This window comes from Brassica napus, chromosome C2, assembly GCF_020379485.1.
Source record: "Brassica napus cultivar Da-Ae chromosome C2, Da-Ae, whole genome shotgun sequence".
NCBI lineage: Eukaryota > Viridiplantae > Streptophyta > Magnoliopsida > Brassicales > Brassicaceae > Brassica > Brassica napus.
In genome coordinates this window covers 28,682,887-28,706,549 of record NC_063445.1, presented here as the reverse complement: position 1 = coordinate 28,706,549, position 23,663 = coordinate 28,682,887, and the positions used below count along the sequence as shown (strand labels likewise).

Sequence of the window (23,663 nt, the reverse complement as noted above, 5' to 3'; positions counted from 1 at the left end):
CGCGTGCTTTTAAAGTTTTGCAAACTCGATTTGCCATTGTCAAAAACCCAGTTCTTATGTGGTATAAAGTAAAAATTGGAAAGATAACGAGAGCATGTATCATACTGCATAATATGATTGTAGAAGACGAACAAAATAGATACACTCAATTTCATGTTTCAGTATTCACACAAGGAGAATCAAACCGAAGTTCACAAGTGGATTTCATTTATTCTACATATATGTCTTCAAATCTCGGCAATATGATGAGCATTCGAAATCGAATTCGTGATAAAATATTACATCAACAATTGAAAGTTGATTTGGTTGAGAATATATATGGCAAAAATTTGGTACAAATCAAGATTTCAACTAACCGGTTTTTTCTTGTTTATGATTTGTATTTGTATCTTTTAATATGCTTTTATGTCATTTTTATTAAAAATTTTATGTTATCAAATCCAATCATTCAACTTCTAAAAAAAATAAAAAAAAATTAAGAACATCTTTCTCCCATTGAACCATGAAAAAAATTAATTACACTAACAATGGTTCTTAACTTTTCAAATCACACAATTAACTATTAAATTATTAATTGGAGCCCCTGATAGGTTCTCCTACCATTGGAGTTGTTGCTGCTCCCTGATAGATACCTAATTTAATAGATAAAAAAACTTAGAAAAGGGGAACTACCACTTGTAATAATTACAGTTTACAGCTTTATTTTTAGAAAGTTCTCATAAAACTCCAAAACTCTTGCTAATAAAATTATGACACATACGGCAACAGATAAAAATTAAAAAAAAACAGCGTCTTCTTCTCATCTCCTTTACCTTCATCTTAAAAGGAATTGAAGAGCTGTGAAAGAGAGCGATACTGAGACAACGAAGGAATCAACTGTTGCGGGTGAAAGAGATTGAGATCGGGATCCACACGACTGAGAGTGTGTGAGCTAAACGGATATGGGATCTCGGCTTCTCGACTGTTACTTCCGTTTCGTCTTCCACTGTCACTCCCACAACTGCAACAATCTTCCTTGATAGTTATAATTGCTATACACAGAGATTTGTGAAAGCTTACTCTCTCTCTCTCTCTCTCTCAGGTGGTAAGGTAATCTACACACCCTCTTCATGTTTTCAGATTCGTTTAGTCCATTTTGGGGATTTAGGTTTTGCCTTTATTACTACTTTTTGTGTTTTTGTGATTCTGAGATGTTCACTGGTTTGGATGCATTCGATGAGATTTTGAAATTAATACTGATTTGCATTGGAACCTACTTCTGAGACCACACTAGATTTGACCTGGTTATCAACTTGGGAACTGTGATTGAGCTTGTACATAGCTTTGGGTTCCCAAATTTTTAGGCACATAATACATGTGTTCTCTAGATTATTAAATCAAATATTTATATTAGACTTAATGCTAATTTGTCTAGAGCCCCTAAAATCTCAGGTTTGTGCACTAGGTGTGACGTTTGTGGACATAGGATTAGCCCCGGGCATTCGCTTCTAGAGGTTTAGGATCCGTTCGGATATTTAGAGAATTAGGTTCGGTTTTTGGTTCAGTTCGGTTGTGCTTGTCATAGCATGTCTTATTCTTCCTATTTATATAATGTTACATCTATATATATATACCAGTTCTGTAACTATCTTGCTCGTTTCTCATGGGTGTTCCCGCAGGACTTTGAAACCCCGCACGTTGCAACAACGCATTGTTTGTGGCAGTTTAAGATATTAAATGGGTTCGCGATACGCATCTCACCAGCTCAGCAACGGTCTCTTTGTGTCTGGGGGTAGGCCGGAGCAACCCAAAGAAAAGCCTCCTACAATGAGCTCAGTAGCCACGCCTTACACCGGCGGCGATATCAAGAAATCTGGAGAGTTGGGGAAGATGTTTGACATTCCCACCGATGGGTCCAAGTCAAGGAAGTCTGGTCCAATCACCGGAGCTTCTTCAAGAAGCGGCGGGCAGTCTGGTCCTTTGCCTAATGCAACCGGTCGTATGTCTGGCTCTTTGGCCTCTGCTGCTGGGTCGAGTTCCATGAAGAAAACAAACTCTGGCCCTTTGTCTAAGCACGGGGAGCCTCTAAAGAAAACCTCTGGTCCGCAGTCTGGTGGTGTAACACGTCAAAACTCTGGTTCTATTCCTATGCTCCCAACAACAGGTCTCATAACATCTGGTCCGATTACTTCTGGTCCTCTGAACTCATCTGGGGGTCCTAGGAAGATCTCTGGTCCTCTAGACTACTCTGGTTCGATGAAGACACATCATAAGCCTTCCGTTGTCCATAACCAGGCGGTAACTACCCTTGGTCCTGAAGATGACTTCTCCTGCATGAAGAGCTTCCCGAAGCCTGTCCTCTGGCTGGTTATACTTATATTTGTGATGGGGTTCCTCTCTGGAGGCTTCATCCTTGGAGCAGTTCACAATGCAGTTCTCCTCATCGTTGTGGCGGCCTTGTTCGCTCTTGTTGCTGCGCTTTTCTTTTGGAATCTTTCTTGTGAAAGACGTGGCGTCACGGATTTCGTTGGTGGTTATCCTGATGCTGATCTTAGAACTGCCAAAAACGGTCAATACGTTAAGGTCACTGGGGTAAGTAGTGTCTAAGCACACACGCATAGAATGTACTATGTTTATGACATTGGTTCTTATATTTTTGTTTGCTGTAAAGGTGGTCACATGTGGTAACGTGCCGCTTGAGTCATCGTTCCATAGAGTTCCTAGATGTGTTTACACGTCTACTTGTCTGTATGAGTACCGTGGGTGGGGTTCAAAGCCAGCCAATGCTTCACACCGCCGCTTCACATGGGGACTGAGATCAGCAGAGGTTTGATGATATTTCGTTTGAAAGAAAAAAATGTTAATCTTTCTATGTGGAAATGTCTCTTAAACTTTGCATCTACAATACATGGCAGAGGCATGTGGTAGACTTCTACATTTCTGATTTCCAGTCTGGTCTGAGAGCATTGGTGAAAACCGGAAACGGTGCAAAGGTAACACCTATTGTTGATGACTCTGTTGTCATCGATTTCAAGCCAGGGAGTGAGCAGGCGTCTCCAGATTTCGTAAGGTGGTTGGGTCAGAAGAATCTATCCAATGATGAACGAGTTATGCGGCTTAAAGAAGGGTATGAAAACGATTCAAGAACCTTAAAAAAGTTGCTCAAAATCTATTGGGTCTCTCTCTGATACTTGTTTTACTTTGCAGGTATATCAAAGAAGGAAGCACAGTGAGTGTCATTGGAGTGGTACAGAGAAACGAAAGCGTGTTGATGATAGTCCCAACGACAGAGCCGTTAGCAGCTGGTTGGCAATGGAGCAAGTGCACGTTCCCTGCAAGTCTTGAAGGCATTGTGTTGAGATGTGAAGATTCATCCAATGTAGACGCAATTCCCGTCTAGTGCGGTTAGTAGTAAGTCTTTCTTCTTGTTCTTCTTCCACGGTTGGTTCACTTCGGCTTCATAAAATATTTTTCATGAAATCTGAATTGTGTTCTTTGTTGGTGGCTTTTCGCTCGCTCTGCTGAGATGATTCCTTTGGTTTGTGGTTTTATGGTAGTTTCTTTTTTTGCCTCTAAATATTTGTTATTACATTAGGATGATGGATTTATGTTTTGGTTTGTAACTGTAAAGCTATTTTAGTTTTTTTACTCCTGTCCTAATACAATGGCCTTTATCTATTTCGTTTGGAATGCAACTAGTGAACGTATTGTTATTTGGATGAACGTGTCTTGACCCTATTAGTTAACGATACAATACAATCATTCAGAGAGATTACAACTTCGTGTGCCGAAACACACATTTTTATCATAATGAGGAGGAAGAACCAACAAAAGAGAAGACTTCACCAAATGTAATGTTATTTGGATGAATGAGATCTTTTCGCCCTCGACTGCATCATTCGCCGCTTGCGTAAAGACGGGTCCATTCCTTAGCTGCGCAGATTAGTTCACAAGGATGATGTGAGATACCAACGCAGGGTTTAGGAAGAATTAGTTGAAAGTTCAGAACTCATGGTTTCAAATCTACAATACCTGTCTCCACAGCTTCGGCCTCATTACTCTTCCAATGCTTAGCGATGTTCTCAGACAATGGATCATCAGGGTTGGGTGCACTCAGAAGAGCTTGAATACTATTTTTTGAAGGACAACACATCAATAGAATAAGAAAGCAAGCCATGCCTCAAGAAACCTATTGTAGCGGGAGATGATCAACTCATGCGTACCTTAAGAGCACTGTTCGAATTTGTAAAGCAGGGCTCCATTTGTCTTTCAGAATATCAAGACAGATTCTTCCAAGCTGTACATGCATAAAAGAGACAAGTTTAGGAACATGTGTTTTGATTTGTGAATGGTAACATGGGTGAGGGAGTTAAGAGCAGACCTTATCAATGTTAGGATGGTATATCTTGGTGAGAAACCTAACCTGTTCCAAACCAATATCATTAAACACAGCCCACGAGTACAAAAGTATAGAGAAAAACGCAAATCTCAATACAAACTATTTCCACTCGAATCCAATGTTATAGACTAGTAATATACCCTTTTTAACAAAAGAGAACAATGACAAGAAATGTGACTTGATAACAAGAGTCTTATAACTAGCCCTGCTTATATTCAAGCCACCATCGGAGGCAGGCGATGAATGCCAAACTTCATAACATGACTTGGAAAGAAAAAAAGAAAAAAAGAAACTCCAAACCAAGCAAGTTAGTTATACCTTGGGAGCTGCCATAGGGTATTCTTCAGGCAAAAAGAGCTCCAACTTGAAAACACCTCCTACACAATGGAATCAGGTGAAGCAAATGAAAATTGGTAGACTTAATCCAAATGAGAAAAACAAGTACCAAGTTTATTAACTTTAATTTAAACAAAGAGAAGGATGAAGATGGGTACTCTACTACCTTCATAAGGCGATTGTGAAGGACCAAGAACCATAACGTTGAAGTAACGCATGTTCTCCTCAGATGGAGATGCACTTATACCCGGAGCTGCACCAACATTTCAATTCATCACATTTTCAGGATCAAAACCTCAATTGTCTAAGCTCAAAAAATCAACACTACGGCACGAATCAAAAGAGCTTACCAGGTTCACTGAGCAGACGTTGCGTTTCCTATCAGATCACAATTGAAATTACGAATTAGAAAACAACTTCAAGGACAAGATCGGAACGAGATTGGAAAACAAACCTTTATGATTCTTCGGGGGAGATTACTGTTGGCCATTATCGCTCGCTCGATCGATAAGAGTTGGGGTTTTTTGGGAGAGAGAAGATCCGCACGCCGATAATCGAGAACACTTGGTCGTCGTCTTGGGTCGAATCTGAAGTGCTCCTCAATGAAAAAAAAACTAATAGTTTATAGCACATTTTTCCCGAAACATTTAGATATTACTAGAGGTGCAAGATGGGCTAGGCATGTCCATTAGCCCACATATCCGTTTGTCCATTTATAGTCCGTGGACAGAGAGTGACCATGTCCTTTAAAGACCATGTCCATTAAAGACCAAACCCACAAACATTCATATTTACATGGGCTGCCACAGAGTCCACAATTGACCATATAAGAAATTTTAATTCATAAGATACAAATATCAGTTCATAAGACTAAATTCACCCATAAATTCATAACTACAACAATTCCGGTTTTGACGGAAAAACCCGATTTTGCAGTTTTGGTGGAAAAACTCAATTTTGCGATTTTGGCAGAAAAACTCTATTTTGCTGTTTTGGCGGAAAAACTCTATTTTGTGGTTTTGGCGGAAAAACTCTATTTTGCGATTTTGGCGGGAAAACTCGATTTTGCGGTTTTGGCGGAAAAAACTCGATTTTGCGGTTTTGGCGGAAAAACTCTATTTTGCGGTTTTGGCAAAAAAAAATTCGATTTTGCGGTTTTGGCGGAAAACTCGATTTTGCGGTTTTGGTGAAAAAATCGATTTGCGGTTTTGGCGAGAAAATCGATTTGCGGTTTTGGCGGAAAAACTCGATTTTGCAGTTGTGGCGAGTAAAATCGATTTTTCGGTTTTGGCGGGAAAATTCGATTTTGCGGTTTTAGCGGGAAAACTCGATTATTCAGGTTTGGCGGAAAAACTCGATTTTGCGGTTTTGGCGGGAAAACTCGATTTTGCGGTTTTGGCGGGAAAACTCGATTTTCGGTTTTGGCGGGAAAACTCGATTTTCGGTTTTGGCGGAAAAACTCAATTTTCGGTTTTGGCGGGAAAACTCGATTTTCGGTTTTAGCAGGAAAACTCGATTTTCGGTTTTAGCAGGAAAACTCGATTTCGGTTTTGGCGGGAATACTTGGTTTTATGGTTTTGGTAGAAAAACTTGATATTAAGATTTTAGCGGAAAAAATTGATTTTGCGATTTTGGCGGAAAAACTCAGATTTTAGAAACTCTAGCTTTTTGTGACCATTGGACCGACCGCGTCCACATAGTCCAAATCCACTAACGCCCATTATCCATTGGTCTTGTGATTCGTGTCCATTTATAATCCACATGGACAAATGGGTATCACCAAAATAGACCCATTTATATTTGGATATGGGCACCCAAGATCAGCCCAGCCATTTTGTAGCTATAGATATTACTGGCTATCCCTTAAGTTTCATATATTTATTGATGCATCCCATTTTAGTTGAAAGAATTACACTGAAAAGCAATTTATGAGTTTTATTAACACAATAAAACACTTATTACTACTTAGACACTTTTGTCTAACTAAATCTCATTTTCACTCAGAAACTAACTAAATAAAATTGACAGCTAATACTCATTACACTAACTAAAATAAAGTGGGACCCTGTAACTTTTTTCTTCCTCTTTCCCTTTATACTTCCCTGTAATTTTCGAAAATGAAATCTGATTCTTCCAAATTCATTTTTCTAGAGAAGTTATCTTTAATCATTGTTTTTTTTTCTAAGCTATCTTTTGAGATATATGAAGATACATGACTGATGGTGGTGTAGTGATGCGTATTCGACGGTAGAGACGTTGGAGACTCACGTCTATGAACTGCCATAAACATCTTCTCGTCACTCTGACTCATTATTGCCATGAATTAGGATTGAAAGCTATCACATTTGGGTAAAAATACATAAAAACAAGTTGAGAATGTAAAGAATCGTGGAAAATAGGCGAGATATGCGGAGATTAGGGTTTCTGGTCGACAATGGCTAAGAAAGAAGATGAGGTTATTTTCGTAATTTTGCAACATTAATGAAAAACAAAGTCGTGTGTACATTACATTCAAACTATACATGTATACACTTATTTTTGTATTATACATCAAAGTGATTGTATACACATTTTTAGCTTTTTGTAAGTTTTCTATCTAAATAACTAAGCTTCCGCGACTTCATGAACTCACATAATGCTAACACAATGTACATGTGAACTTTTTTCCTTCTTCCCATGTACACGCAGGGTCGAGTCATCCTTGAAATCTAACTGAACCCAAATATCATCATTCACACCTTGTCTAAGAACTACTGATTAGTGTGTGTGTTTTCATGCTAGCTTCATGGTAGGTCTTAGCTTGATTACTGTATGGTTGTTTTAAATATGTGCACTATCACATTTCTCGTACACATGTACACCACCATATTTTCTGTACACATGTACGCTATTATCGTTTATCATACACACGCACAATGAAGATGAATTGAATTTTGTGTTTTGTTTATCAACTCCGTTGTCGTCAACGAGACTGGCAAGAAGTGCGATCTGCAATATCAATGGAGGAGTATCATCTTTTTGCAATTTTGGTCCTCTAGTTTACTGTTTTTTTCACAATATGCCTCAAACTTCCAATCTGATCAAATTGCCTCACAAATTTACCTCAATACTTTTAATGTTGCAATCTGGCCTAATATACAATCAAAATGATTAAAATATTTAAAACGAGATGCTAAAGTCATTAAAAACATGAGATATCATATATGTACACATGAGTAGTTTTTGTATGTACACATCGAATATCATTCTGGCCCATAGTATTTCTCTTTTTACAAGAAAATAGTGAGACATGATTCAAGTATACATGTACACCAAGAATATATAATTTTGTACATGTGAATATTGTACATGTGTACATCCATAATTGTATGTCACATAAACAAAGTCAGAAATATAACACATATGCTATCAAGATCTAAAATAAGCCTCATTCACAATAACGAGAACCTTTTTTATTAACGTAAACCATGTTTCCTTGTCCTTATACCTACAAAGACAAATATATCACTTTAACATGTACATGCGTACACTAACATTATGTACACATCCACGTGGTCATCCAATGTACCTGTGTACCTGTACATGTGTACACTAACATTATGTACACATCCACGTGGTCATCGAATCTTAAAAAAAAACTTTTTTTTTAATGAGTGGCAATTTTGTAATAATTTCATCTTTTTCATATTAGGGTTTTATGTGTTTTCTGCAAATATAACTCACAGCAGCCATTGATTTTTATCATGCAATCTTCATTGTTTTTTGCGTTTTTACCTCTAGAACTTACAAATATTATATAGATTAACCGATTAGAATCCAAAACCAAGAAAAAAAAAACAGAAAACAAGTTTTAATTTCAAGCTTGGCATATTCTATCCAAATTTCCATAGCTCTTCTCCACCAAATACTTATATGCCGGTTACCCACTCGTCTACCGTGTGATACCACCGTGTCCTTTGTGGGATCGGTTGAAATTCCAGTCGTCACAAAGAAAAAAAATTTCACTGTCGAGAAATGTGAATATATGGCTGGAAATAAAAAGTAATTGTCTGCTTTTTGTCAATTATAAAAATTTATAACATTTCAAAATTTAAAATAAGAATTGGCCGGCACATAAAAGAAAGAAACTAGAATCCACTAACGTTAACAATAAGTTAGGGACAACTATGTAAATAACCTATAAAAACTACATTGGTAGCTAAAACTGCCCTATAGCGTAATAAAAACATAGAAACTGACCACGAGTGTTAATAATTCTTTTTAGTATTATTGTTTTTAGACGGACAGACTGACCCCTACGTTTTGTTTTATCAATGACATTCCCTCTATTATTTTTTATTACAAATGTTCCTCAAAGTAGGCCTAAGCATTTTATCAAGATTCAAAAATCCAAACAGGAACCGATCCGAAAATACTCGATCTGAAATTGAATCGAAAATTTACAAGTACATATTGGATCCAAAAATTTTCTACCCGAAAAAATCTGATCCAAATAGACCTGATCCAATAAGAACCAATTCATATCCGACTTAAAAACATGAATACCCAAAACTATGATTTTTGTGTTTATTTTTTTATATTTTATTTTATTATTTAGTTAAAATATCTTTTGCTAATACTATTTGTTATTATTGTTATAGCATTTTCAGGTAATACTAAATTTTAAATGTAAAATTTAAAGTTTAAAAATGTTTTCTTTTAAGTATTAATAGTTTGTTATTTTGTAAAATTATTTTAGATATATGATAGATTTCGACTAAATTTGGGTATTTTGTGTTCTTTTTAGATCCTAAATACCTGAATCCGATACAGACCCAAATATTACAGGTATTTTAATTATAGTTCTAAACCGATCCGAACCCGAAGAACAAAAAAATTATAAGTACCTATTGGGTCCAATCTAGGACCCAAATGAACCGGTCCGAACCCGACTTGAAAATCCGAACGTGCAGGTCTGCCTCAAAGTGTGCTTCGGAGGCTTTGCTTTGACCTGAGATTGAGAACCCCTTCTGCAGGCTGTTGAAGTCGAACTTGCACGCCTTGTGCTCTGTAAACAAGCGTAAAACCGTAAATTGTTATAAGATTTTGAGTGTGAAGCATTTTACTAGGCCGTATCCTGACAGTGGACAAGGCCCAAATATGGTGAGCGATTGCAAGCCTAGTGTGAACGAGATTGCAAGTGTTTGGGCTTTTTCTACAAAGAGGCGTGAGGAGAAGAAATGTCAGAGTCTGCTCTTCTTCTCGGAACACTCATCAAAGAAGTCGACACTTCTGTTGGTTACATCAAGGGGAAAACGTCTTATTCGGACCTGTAGTATGAGTTTTGGGAAAATACATGTCTGAACAATTCAAGTTGTCTAAAACATACCCAAACTAAACGAAAATCTAAATTACATACCCAGATTATTAAAGTTCGGCTTAAACATACCTCGACTCAAACGCTGTTAAATAATTATTAACGGTGATTAGTCAGATACTTAGTTGGTGGATGAGTCAGCATGATCAAGTAATGGGCCGATAATATTATGCATATTACAGAGTTTATAATAAATTTTTTCAGGCCAAAATTTTTAAAAGTGGGCTTTAATGAAACTACGTCGTTTTGGTTTACGTTTCTACGTTTCATTCCATTCTCAGAGACTTCAAACTCACCAGTAGTCCTTTGGTTCTTCATCATTGTCGCTCTGTTCAAAGGCTTAGTCTTGTCTTAATTCATTTGGGTTATTGTTTGCTGCTAAGGTCATTGTTTAGCTTAATTTCTTGTATCTCTGCTACTAGTGTCTCTGTAATGTCTGTCTCAAACTTAAAATCTAGTATAATATTTAACATTTTACCAAAAAAAAAAAAATTAAGCTAAACTATCTCATATCAACTGCATATTTCATTCCATTCTCAGAGACTTCAAACTCACCGGTAGGTCCTGGAAGAGATGTACAATGTTTCCAGCAGAAACAAACGTAGAAACGATCTGTAGTTTCATTAAAGCCCACTTTAAAAAAATTTGGCCTGAAAAAATTTATTATAAACTCTGTAATATGCATAATATTATCGGCTCATTAATTGATCATGCTGACTCATCTGCCAACTAAGCATCTGACTAATCACCGTTAATAATTATTTAACAGCGTTTGAGTCGAGGTATGTTTAAGCCGAACTTTAATAATCTGGGTATGTACAAATCTATACTATATAAAATAAAGTTTCGAAAATTAATATAAAAATAACAAACAAATATAATAGTTAATTAAAAATGCAATACTTTCAAACAATTATAACTATATAAATCTAAAACACATGATTTACAAAATTTAGGTTATATACTGCTGAAAATATTCAACAAAAATATGTACTATATGTAATTTTATGCAATAAATCATTGAGAATATCCACATATTATTTTAAAGAACCAAAATATGTCAAATTACCATTTTAATTATTATTTTAAAAATTTCAAGATTTTCAAAAAATGTTTATTTCAAAATAAAAAGGAAACTACTATTCAATTTAGTGAAAATGCAAAATTATTAAAGGAATCAATTTGATATATAAAGTAAACCTTTGAAAGACCAACATAAAATCAACTAATAAAAAAATCTTAAAGAATACAAGATTTTAAAATAATAAAAACAATATGAATCTAAAGCACTTTTCATTACATATGAATCTAACAAAATATGATTTCAAAATGGAAGCTATTTCTTTCAAAAAAATATCAATGATAAGTTTTGTAAGCAAAATTGCCAAATAACTAAAAGAATCAGTTTATTATAAGAAATAAATGTTTGGAAGATCAACATAAAATTAAGTAACAAAAATAATCTTAAAAATATAAGGATTTCAAATAATAAAGACAATGTAAATCTAAATCACTTTTTCATTACATATGAATCTAAATAACATATGATTTCAAAATTGAGGATATATATTATTTAAGTGTTCACATAGAATTTAAAAATATCATTATAATAATATAAAAGTCAGCATCTTAATTTGATAAAGTAAATAAAAATATTATTAAAGATAATTAACTTGATATATAAAATAATTATATATTTGAAATTAAACAAAAAATTAACAAAAATAAAAATATTCAAAAAGAAACAAAGTTTTAAAAAACATATTTATAAATAATCACGTTTGTAAAAATAAATAAAAATCAGCACAAAACTATAAAAAGATAAATTAAAATTTGTAAAACTTATCTTTAAAGTTAGATTGATATTTGTAGCTAATTATTGAAAACTTAATATAATAAGAGATTGTTCACGTACCTTATAGGAATTGGTATTGATCGCATATTATTACTAAAAATATAATTATGTATGTAACCTTTAATATAATATGGACTATATGCTTTAAAAAACATAAATAACTGAAAATATTCACAAATAACATATACTATATATAATTTGATGCTGTAAATTATTGAGAATATCCATATATTATCTTGAAGCACCAAGAAAAATATGTTAATCACCATTTTATATATTACTTATAGAACTTTCAAAAATTGTTTCTTTCATAATCAATGTAAAATTTAGAAAAAGCCAAAATCATTAAAGGAATCATATTGATATATAAACTAAATATTTGGAAGAATAACATAAATTTTACGTACAAAATATAATATTAAAAAATAAAAGAATTTGAAATAATAAAGAAAATATGAATCTAAAGCACATATGATTTTAAAATTGAGGCTATATGTTATTTAAAGTGGTCACATAGAAGCTAAAATTATTATTAATAATATGTATTCTCAAAATGTTAATTTGATATTTGTTAATATAAAATTTCAGATATTTTATTTCTCTCAAAATAAAATTAAATAAGTTTAAATTTTTTTGCCAGAAATAATTAACTTTATTTTTAAACTCAATATTTGAAAATTAAAAAAAAAAATTTATCGAACAAAAATAACATTTTAAAAAAGAAATCAACATAAAACAATGTTCTAATAATCATGTATGTGAAAGTAAAATAAAAATAAATACAAAATTACAAAAATGATAAATTAACTAATGTATTAATTATCTTAAAAATTAGATTGGTATTTATACTAAATTCTTGAAAACTTAACATAAAAAGAGTTTAACAAGAAAAAAACAAATTATGTCCACAGCCAATATTACGATAAGGGCTGTATAATATTAAAAATATTCATATATAAATAAAAATACGAAAAATATTCCAAATCAGTATCATTGTTTAATATTTTTATAAATCTTAATATTTCTAAAGTAAATCTATAAATTAATTTCAAAATATGAACTAAAATTAACTAACTTGATATATATGCTAACTATCTTAAAACATAACACTAAAATTTATTTAAAAAATTCATAAAGTATGTCAAAACATAAAATAGCATATACATAAAAATAAAATATATAATTAATATTAAAATAATTAACCTAATCAAATAAGTAAAAAATAAATTTTAGTATTTTTATATTGGTGTTGGCTACAAAATCATCTAATTTTATAATAGATTATAAGAGGTTCTTAAAAACATTGGTATTTTCGTTTCTTTTTTACCGGGCCAATTCAGTTTTGGCTTATAATAAGCTTACAAAGTTCTATTAAAAATAAAATGTGGTAAGAATAATCCACAATTAATACACATATTATTGATTAAACAATTTGTTTATATGCTTTTGAATTGCCTTTTATCAATTAAATAAATTAACATAGTTATTCACTTATCAACAATTAGATTTTAATAATTTTTGAGACAATTGTTTTTAAAAAGTAATAATCCAAATATTCATTTAACTAACCAAACATATTTTTATGAAACATACCTAAATTTGTTTTATTATCTAAAATATTTTTTTTTAAATTAGGTCAATAATAATAATAAATCAAAGTACATGGTAACCCTTTTCCGAGAAAAGTAACTTCTCAATCGGGGAAAACATTTTGTGAACCGCTAAAACATCATAATCCCACCACTAATTTATATTGTAACTAATATTACTTAATATTAGCATAAATTTTATATATATATATATTTATTCTCCTTTTCTTATATCTAACAAACAGATAGTTACTATTATTTAAATTTCATCAAAATATTTATTATGATTTAGACCTAAATATACATATAAAACTATTAGATATGCATTTAAAAGAATTAAATAAGAGTATTTTAAATACAATATGCATAAAATAAGTATATAATAATACATTCATTCTAAAAATTTGGTAAATACAAAAAAGTTAGATATATTGCATAAGGATTAATCTTTTATGTCATTCAAATAGAAATACATATAAAATTATAATAAAATATTTATAATAGTGTTGTATTAGTTAATAAGCATGGAACAATCTATATGACGCTTTTAATTTTTTTATTAAGAAACAATATACACATGTTTATAAATACATTTATACATTTACGTATACAAACAAACTGATATCTAAATATTAGTTATTTAAATGGTAAAATTGTATAAAAACTTAACTATGAAAAATAATAAAGCACACTTTAAATAAATTACATAGAAAAATGTATATAAAACAATTTTCTATTATATTATCTTAATATTATTAAAAAATAAAACTAATTATTAATAAAGTATTCATAGTAGTGTATAGCATAGTATAGTAGTGTATATGTACTGAGAAATCTATGTGATATTAAAATTATGTAGAAACTATAAATACTTTAGTAACAGTAATTTTACTTTTATAATACAAACAAATAAATAGCTAAGTTCAAAAATAACAATTTATAAAAACAATGTAAATAGGAAATCAAATAATATTTTAATAATATTAATAAAAATATTTTTTACGAAATTCATCTTTTTCTTAAAAAATATTGCAAAATTAAATTAAATTATTAAAGCAGACTCGCGCGTAGCGCGAGTAAAAAATCTAGTCTATACTATATAAAAGTTAAAGGTATAAGCCATCAAAAGCGTCCACATAGGATTTAAACCACCAAACGTATTGTGACAAATCACCATTTTAATTTCATATTTTTAAAAATGTCAATATTACCAAAAAAATATTTATTTCATAATAAAAAAATAAATCAATATCGAATAAGGCAAACTAACAAAAGTAAAAACATTATACATATATTGACTTAATATATATATATATATATATATAATATTAATTTCAAAATTCTACATAAATTAATAAAAATAATAATTAATTTTAAAATGCAATAATTCAAACAGTTATAACTAAAAGTTTAACTCATGATTTTCAAAATTTAGGCTATGTGCTATTAAAAATATTTATAAATAACATACATTATATATAAGCTAAAAATATAAATCAGTGATAAACAATTCATTATATTTTGATTAGGATTTAAAAATTTCACAAAATCATTTAAAATAAAATAGAAACCAATATCAAACAAGGTAAGTTAACAAAAGTAAAACATTATAAATAAATTTATTTAATATATAATATTTCTCAAAATGTAACATTAAAATAAAACACAAAATATGAATTAATATTAAAAATACAAGACTTTCAAACAATTATAAGTATATTAATTTCACTCAGGTTTTCAATATAAGAAATATATAATATTTCTTGAAATTTAACATTAAAATAAAATACAAAATAATAATTAACATTAAAAATACAAGATTCAAAAAATTATAAGTAAATAAGCTACGACTATAAATCAGTGAAAAACAATTGATTATATTTTGATTAGGATTTAAAAAATTCCATAAAATCATTTAAAATAAAATAGAAACCAATATCAAAGTAGGTAAGTTAACAAAACTAAAAAGTTATCAATAAATTTATTTAATATATAATATTTCTCAAAATGTAACATTAAAATAAAATACAAAATATGAATTAATATTAAAAATACAAGACTTTCAAACAATTATAAGTATATTAATTTCACTCAGGTTTTCAATATAAGAAATATATAATATTTCTTGAAATGTAACATTAAAATAAAATACAAAATAATAATTAACATTAAAAATACAAGATTCAAACAATTATAAGTAAATAAGCTACGACTATAAATCAGTGAAAAACAATTGATTATATTTTGATTAGGATTTAAAAAATTCCATAAAATCATTTAAAATAAAATAGAAACCAATATCAAAGAAGGTAAGTTAACAAAACTAAAAAAGTTATAAATAAATTTACTTAATATATAATATTTCTCAAAGTATAACATTAAAATAAAATATAAAATAAGAATTAATATTAAAAATACAAGACTTTCAAACAATTATAAGTAAATTAATTTAACTAATGATTTTCAAAGTTTAGGCTATATACTATTGAAAATAATCAAAATAACATTTACCATATATGAGGCTATAAGTCATTGAGAGTATACACACAGGATTAGAGAAAAAAAATCAAAATATAAAAAAATCATAAATATAGTTTAATATTTTAAAATGTTAAAATTTACAAAATTGATAATACAAAATGGAATTCAACATCAAATAAGGTAAACTATCACATAAAAATTGAGGCTTTAATTTATTGAGACCGTTCACGTAGTATTTAAAATAATCAATCGTATTATGGCAAATAAGCATTTTAATTTGTTATTTTTAAATATGTCAATGTTTTCAAAAACGGTTTATTTCATAATAAAAAATAAATCAATATCGAATAAGGCAAACTAACAAAAGTAAAAACATTATACATATATTAACTTAATATATATATAATATTAATCAATTTTGAAATTTAACATAAAATAACTAAAAATAATAATTAATTTAAAATGCAATAATTCAAACAATTATAACTATAAGTTTAACTCATGATTTTCAAAATTTAGGCTTATGCTATTGAAAATATTCATAAATAACATACATTATATATAAGTTAAGACTATAAATCAGTGAGAAACAGTTCATTATATTTTGATTAGGATTTATGAAATTCCATTAAATCATTTAAAATAAAATAGAAACCAATATCAAACAAGGTAAGTTAACAAAAGTAAAATATTATAAATAAATTTACTTAATATATAATATTTCTAAAAATGTAATAAAATACAAAATAAGAATTTATATTAAAAATACAGGACTTTCAAACAATTATAAATTAATTAATTTAACTTATAATATACTATATATGAGGCTATAAGTATATGAGGCTATGAGTCATTGAGAGTATACACATAGGATTAGAAAAAAAACAATCAAAATATGAAAAATTATAATTATAGTTTACTATTTTTAAAATGTTAAAATTCCAAAATTGATAATACAAAATGGAATTCAACAACAAATAAGCTAAATTATTAAATAAATCATTAAAATTAAATTGATTCATAGATATAATACAATATTTTTCCTTCCAGAACACAAAATAAAAATATACTCTTCAGAATAAAATTTCAAAGTGCATTTTCAAAATAAATTATAAATCAATATCAAATATATTTTCTTTAATAATATTCAATTCGAAAAACCAAACATAATCTTCATGAACAAGGAACGCGTCAAGAATATAGGATTTGAAGTGAATGAACAATAATAGTGAATGAGAAATAGTACAAAGAAAATATAAAACATCAGCGACAAAAAGTAGACATACAACGCCGAAGACAAAATCCAATATACAAAAAATGTACACACCAAAAAATTGGATAGAGTAGAGAATAATTTCAATATAAGAAAAATATTTGAAATTTACATTCTCTCTCTCTAAAAGATGTTAAGTAAGAGAACAGAGATAGAGAGAAAGAGAACATAGATAGAGAGAGAGAATCGCAAGGCGTAATTTATTTATGAGTTTCAAATTATTTTTTATCAATCAAAAAACTAACGAATTTTTTATCCATTAAAATTTTAAATATTAATCAACATTATTATTTTATGTTTGTACAAATATTTTTTTAGTCAGTTACAGTTAAAATCTTCATATAAACTAAACAAATAAGCTATACTGAAATAAATCTAACATGATGTGATCTACAAGATTTTTAAAAACAATTGTTATCAAAGCAAACTAAATGATGAATTCTTATAATCATTAGTCTGATTCACCTCATGTAACGTATAAAGTTTAAGATGCTCTCTGTTGAGTTATGTTGAAGAAAATATTTAGAGAACAATGTTTACAAGTTAGATAAAAAAATAAAGAGTCTAAGAAAGCATGTCAAATAAATTAGTTAAGATTTTGAATAAAATTATAAAGATAATGAGCATTAAATTAGCATGAAGGATAACATAAAAGAATGATAGAAAAAATAATCAATATGAATTTATCATCAACAAACTAAAAACATACAAATTTACAAACTTATAACATTTAAAAAAATCTCAAGATTACAATGAGTACGCTATCTAAGACGTTCGTTGTCTTATCACCAGCATTTAGCAACTAGAAATATTTTTTTATCAAATTATATACTAGTTTATAAAGGATCTTAAAAATATTCATGGAAACTTCGAAACAAACATATATTATCTATCGTACCAAAATAATATTTTTCATATAAAAAAGTAAATTATGATATATTGTAGTGCATTATACAATCATACAAGCTTAAATACTATACAACTAAATAATTATATCAAGTAATAGATAAATATTATACTTTAGGTTCTCTATATTATTAATTCAATAAAATATTATTTAACATCTGTTTAATTCATTATATTTACTTTAAATTTATATTATCTTACAAAGATTAATTAATATTAATTAAAGTTCATCAAAATATTTGTTGCGATTAAATTTTAAATCTAAATATTATACTATTACATATCTATATATATATATATGTATAACAATCACACATTAATTATAAAGTTTTTCTGAATATAAAGAAAAATTATATATTATACAAATAGTTTAATCGCTTATGTTATTCAAATAAAATATGTATAAATTTTTGATAAAAATATTATAATTTATTAACAGTTTATATACATTGAGTAATCTACATAATATTTTAAAATATAATTTAATATTTCAAAAACTATGAATGTGTTTATAACCATAATTATTGCATCTATAAATACAAATAAATAAATAGCTAATAACATGATATAATTATAAATAAACATAAATAATAAAATCAACAAATCATATTTCAAATAAGAAAATTATATAAATCAGTTAAATTGTTATCTTCAAAGTTATTATAAAAACTAAACTAAATTATTAATACAGACTCGCGCGTATAAAATCTAATATATGTAAAAACATAAATGTAATACTCCTTCCGTTTCATAATAGTTTATGTTTTATAAGATGTTTGTTGTTTCAAAATAGATGAAGTTTTGATATATTTATATTATTTTTAATTTTACTAAAAATTGTGTAACCAATTAGATTTTACAATCATTGTTTTAATTGGTTGAATGATTTTTAGTTTATATTTGTTAAGTTAATTTTTAGAGAAAATTTTTTTTAATATTTGTGTAATGAGTCAAAATATCATGTATAATGAAACAATGGAGTACTATAGTTTTTTCACTGAATTCAGAAGGGTCAAAATCTAGCAGAGTGGGGTAGTAGGCTAGTAGCGAACTTTACTATAAAAATAAGAGAATCCACCCAAAGTTAAGCATCCAGTTAAAACAAAAGAAAATTATTCAAATAACTATTGGATAATTCACTCAGTTTATTTATTACTCTCTCCGTTTCCAGAAAGTAAAATTTTTTAGAGTTTATTCTTGTTATACAAAAATAGATTTTCTATATTTTTAAAGTACTTTTGTATACTTTTGAGAAACATTAATTATGAATATTTGAATTGATTAAATTTTATTGGTAGATAGTTATTGGAAAGTGTATTAAAAATAAATAGTAAATTAAATATTAAATATTTATTATATTCTTAATAAACGTGAAATCCCTAGAAAATCTTATTTTCGGGAACGGAAGGAGTGGTATTTTTGTCACAATTTCACCCGGATTACTATATGTAATCTTCTAATATGATTGGTCATTGCCTCAGTAGCTAGAGATGTCAAACAGGTTTACCCATCCCGTTCCGTCCCGAACCGCGGCGGGTTAGTCATCGAGCGGGTCATAGCGGGTCATAGCGGGTCATAGCGGGCCTGTTCCGCGCGGGCTGTGGTCCTCAAATGTCGGCCCAAACCCGTACCGCAAAACATATAGGCCTTCGCGGGCCGTCCCGCGGGATGCCTCCTTATCAAACCGCCTACTACAGTTTCCTTCATGAATGTTCAAGTTGAAGAGTTGTGTAAGAGAGTTGAAGAGAGCTCATTAAGATTCACTAAAGCTTTATCAAAATCAATGCCATAATCCTATGTTTGTGTTTGCGTTCTTGAGTTAAAAGCTTTTTTTTGTTATCAGCCTAAGATTTTATTAAGTTTGAATCTGATTGAGTTGTTGTCTTTGTAATAAGTTGGCTCAATTGTTGTAACTTTTCATCAAACCATCTCTCTTTGTAATTCTTTGGATTTAAAAAAAAAATCGTGAATCACTTCGTCAAATTATACAAGTGACATGATATACAACTAACTTTTCCCCTAAACAATATCATTATAACCAAATTTAATTTAAGAAAAACATCATTTCACAGTACTGGAAACAAAACCAATCAACTTAAACAAGAAATCCACATTGTAATAAAGCAAGTCATAGTTGTGTGTAATAAAAAGAGAAAACCAAATCAAAACACCACTAGAGTTTGAATCGTCATCGCTGGAGCTGGAGTCGTCATCGCTAGATCTCGAATCATCATCACCGGAGCTCGAATCATCATCGCCGGAACTCCTTATGTTTTATGGGGAAAAGTTACAAGAATCGCTTTCTTCTCTTTCGTTTTTTCAGGTAAAATAAGAAATGAAAAAAAAATGCGGATCCATGTAATCCCGCATGACCCGTTTCAGCCCATCCCGCAAAAGGCCCAGTCCCGCAAAGACCCGTCCCGCGAGGCCCGCAAATTTGCGAGCCTAGAAAACCTCGTCCCAATACCATCCCGCTACAGTCTTTTACGGGACAGGCCCGCGGTCCAAGTCCGTGATTTCCATCTCTATGAGTAGCAAATTTGAAGGGAAAAAATCCTTAGATTTTAATTTTTATTTTAAATCCTTAGATTTTAATAAAAATAGAAAAAAATCTGTAAATGAGGAAAGCTACCGTAAATAAATGCACTCGTCCTTTGCGGATCTTTGGGACTGGGACCTGCATAGATTTTATCTGGTTCGGTCCTAATTGAGAGAATCGTATTTATTTTGGGAGCCGTGCGTAAAGCAAGGTCACTTGGGCTTTGTCATTCTGGTCTATCACTTTGTAGATCCATCATTATTCATATATCTAAGAAAGTTCTTTCTAAAATCAATGGAGTTGTAACTTTATGTTCTACTCGATTTGAATGGTGCTTAGAATCTACCTTCAGTGGTTTATGTTAATTTTTCTATACCATCGATTTGATTTTTCGAATTAGTCTATTTTAATTTAGCGTAAGCTCATATTGTCAAAAAAGAACAAGGCATTTTTCCTGTCTCTCTCATTGTCTCTATTTATAGAAAGGATATTTGATGAATATGTCATTGATTTGTGACTTTCATATCTATCTTTTGGGGTCGGGTTCGAGCAGTTTATAGTTTTTTTCATCTTAGTTTCACCAATACTTTTGGTAATTATGTTGTATAGTCTATTTGTCTACGTTGGACTGGACAGTTTTTTTCTATGGATTAATGATTTTTAGATGCATAAGTAAATTTTCACAGTCAAGCATTTATACAATGGGTTTGCTATGGTATTACCTGAATATATTGAATTTCTATAGGTTTGCAAAATCTATGCGTAACACTAGGCCTGGGACGGATCGGGTATCCAGACAATTTTAAGGTATCCGGATCCGGATCCTTATCCGGCGGATCCATAATTTTACTATCTTTATCCGGATCTGGGGTTCTCGGATATCGGGTGTCGGATATCCTTCTAAAAATTGTAATATCCGGCGGATATCCGGATCCTGATTTGGATCCTTAAAATAAATAAAAAATAATATTAATATATATAAAATATTAAAAATAATTTTAAAATAAAACAATATAATGTTTTTAATTATTTCTATGTATAATATTACAAAATTTACATAAAATTTATATATACTATTATAAAAATGAAAATATATTAAATAAAATTAATTTTTATATATAGATATTACTATTTTTGAAATAGTTATTAATAAAACTTACTGATCCGGGTATCCGGACTAAAAATTAAAATATCCGGATCCGGATCCGGCTTCGACGGATTCAACATTTTATTATCCGGATCCAACTTCGACGGATCCAACATTTTACTATCCGGATCCGGATTCGACCCTTTCGGATATCCGGATTTTTGGATCGGATCCAGATCGAATTTCGGATCGAATCTGGATCTACGTAACACAGACAAATTAGTGTTTGTGCTAATTGTCCTTTCCATTATTATTGTTTTCTTTTGTTACACATAACAGGGCGCATAACAGGGCGGCAATCTATATTATTAAAATAGAAAAACAAATATAGATTTACCCTAAAATTTATAAATTATTTACATATCAATGCCAATAAAATAATAACTACTATAACTTAATGATTTCCATGTCTTTTCCTTCTATTATATCATTTCCTAAATTAGTTATAAAGTATAAAGAATTTGGCAACAATAATTTCCTGTAAACAGGAAACAAACATTATCATAAGCACGTGGACAACGCCGATTAATAAATCCAATCCATACCAGACTATACTAACCAAAATGCATCTTCTGTGAAATTAATATATGGTTATGTGTATATAATTATAATATGTACGTAGAACGCAGTCCAAATTTTAATCAAATTTAAAGCATTCGTAGAATTATAATATAGATCGGTTATATTGTCTTATATATATTTAATGATTAAGCAATCATAGTTGATTCAGAAGCCCCTATTTTAGCAATCAATCTATAAAATTAACAAAATTTATACAATAAATATCGTATAGTTATACCATACATATTGACCGTAAAAAAAACCCCATACATATCATATAGTTATTATAACCGGTTCGACTTAGCTAAACTAAGGTTAGAATAAATTTCAAAATATTTCAAATTAATTTTATGGTAATCAATATTCGCCAAACAGAATATTTAAATTGCAATATAAAATTATAAATTAGGAATATGTATTAACGCCTAAAATCTACACACAATCACCATTACGTTCCGAAAAATATTTCAAAAGTCAATGTCATTCCCCATAACTTAACGTAAGTCTAATTAATTTCAGTCACAAAATATCAATCTTTAATTGTAAATAAAATCTTTAACTATTTTACATATAAAAAATAATCAAAGCAATTATAAAATAAAAATATTCAACAACATTTCTATTAGAATTACCCAATATATTAGGTGTGGGTGTTGGGTTTTTTGTTCGGTTCCGGTTTAGTTTTTTTTTTGGTTATTGGTTTTTCGGTTCTAGAGATATATGAACCATTCGGTTAACTATGAAATTCGGTTTGGATTCGGTTCGATTATTTTGGTTTTCAGTTCGGTTAGGATAACAATTATAAGAACCGACTAATATCCAATAAAATTTTGGTTCCAATTCGGTTCCGGTTCGGTTCCAATTCGGTTCCGGTTCGGTTCCAATTTTTCGGTTAGTTTTAGATATTCGATGGTACAAAAACACATTTTCTCAGGTTTTTAGATTAAAAAATCGGGTAATTCAGATAAATTTTAATATTTTGGATAAAACTATTCTGGTAATTCGGTTCTTTAGGGTAAATCGGAAAATTTAAAAAACTTTGGATAAAAAATATTTGGGTAATTTGGTTTATACGTAATATTTTTAGAATATTTATTAATTTTAATACTATAAATACTTAATATTTTTATGTATATAAATTGTATTTCAGATTTTCGGGTATCCATTCGGTTCTCGGTTTGGGTCCGGTTCTCGTTTCGGGTCCGGTTCGGTTTCGGTTTTTCGATTATAGAAATATAGAAA

General features: G+C 29.6%; 2 protein-coding genes across 3 annotated transcripts; one reads left to right on the top strand and one right to left on the bottom strand.

Moving 5' to 3' along the window:
• The first annotated feature begins 764 nt into the window (after positions 1 to 764).
• LOC106381428 (uncharacterized membrane protein At1g16860-like) lies at positions 765 to 3,692 on the top strand. 2 transcript variants are annotated; one of them, XM_013821324.3, is made up of 5 exons: positions 765 to 1,089; positions 1,659 to 2,571; positions 2,651 to 2,806; positions 2,895 to 3,106; positions 3,187 to 3,692. In XM_013821324.3, the coding sequence occupies exons 2-5, from the start codon at positions 1,717 to 1,719 to the stop codon at positions 3,377 to 3,379; spliced, it is 1,416 nt and encodes a 471-aa protein (XP_013676778.1). In that variant the 5' UTR covers positions 765 to 1,089; positions 1,659 to 1,716; the 3' UTR covers positions 3,380 to 3,692. The 2 variants fall into 2 exon arrangements, with proteins under 2 accessions (XP_013676778.1, XP_013676779.1); XM_013821325.3 differs by having other exon boundaries at positions 778 to 1,084.
• On the bottom strand, positions 3,676 to 5,402 carry LOC106381430 (ubiquitin-conjugating enzyme E2 36). The gene is made up of 8 exons (XM_013821326.3): positions 5,169 to 5,402; positions 5,065 to 5,092; positions 4,881 to 4,967; positions 4,697 to 4,755; positions 4,361 to 4,402; positions 4,203 to 4,276; positions 4,012 to 4,109; positions 3,676 to 3,912 (listed from the first exon to the last, which is right to left on the bottom strand). The coding sequence occupies exons 1-8, from the start codon at positions 5,202 to 5,204 to the stop codon at positions 3,875 to 3,877; spliced, it is 462 nt and encodes a 153-aa protein (XP_013676780.1). The 5' UTR covers positions 5,205 to 5,402; the 3' UTR covers positions 3,676 to 3,874.
• Positions 5,403 to 23,663: the final 18,261 nt, after the last annotated feature.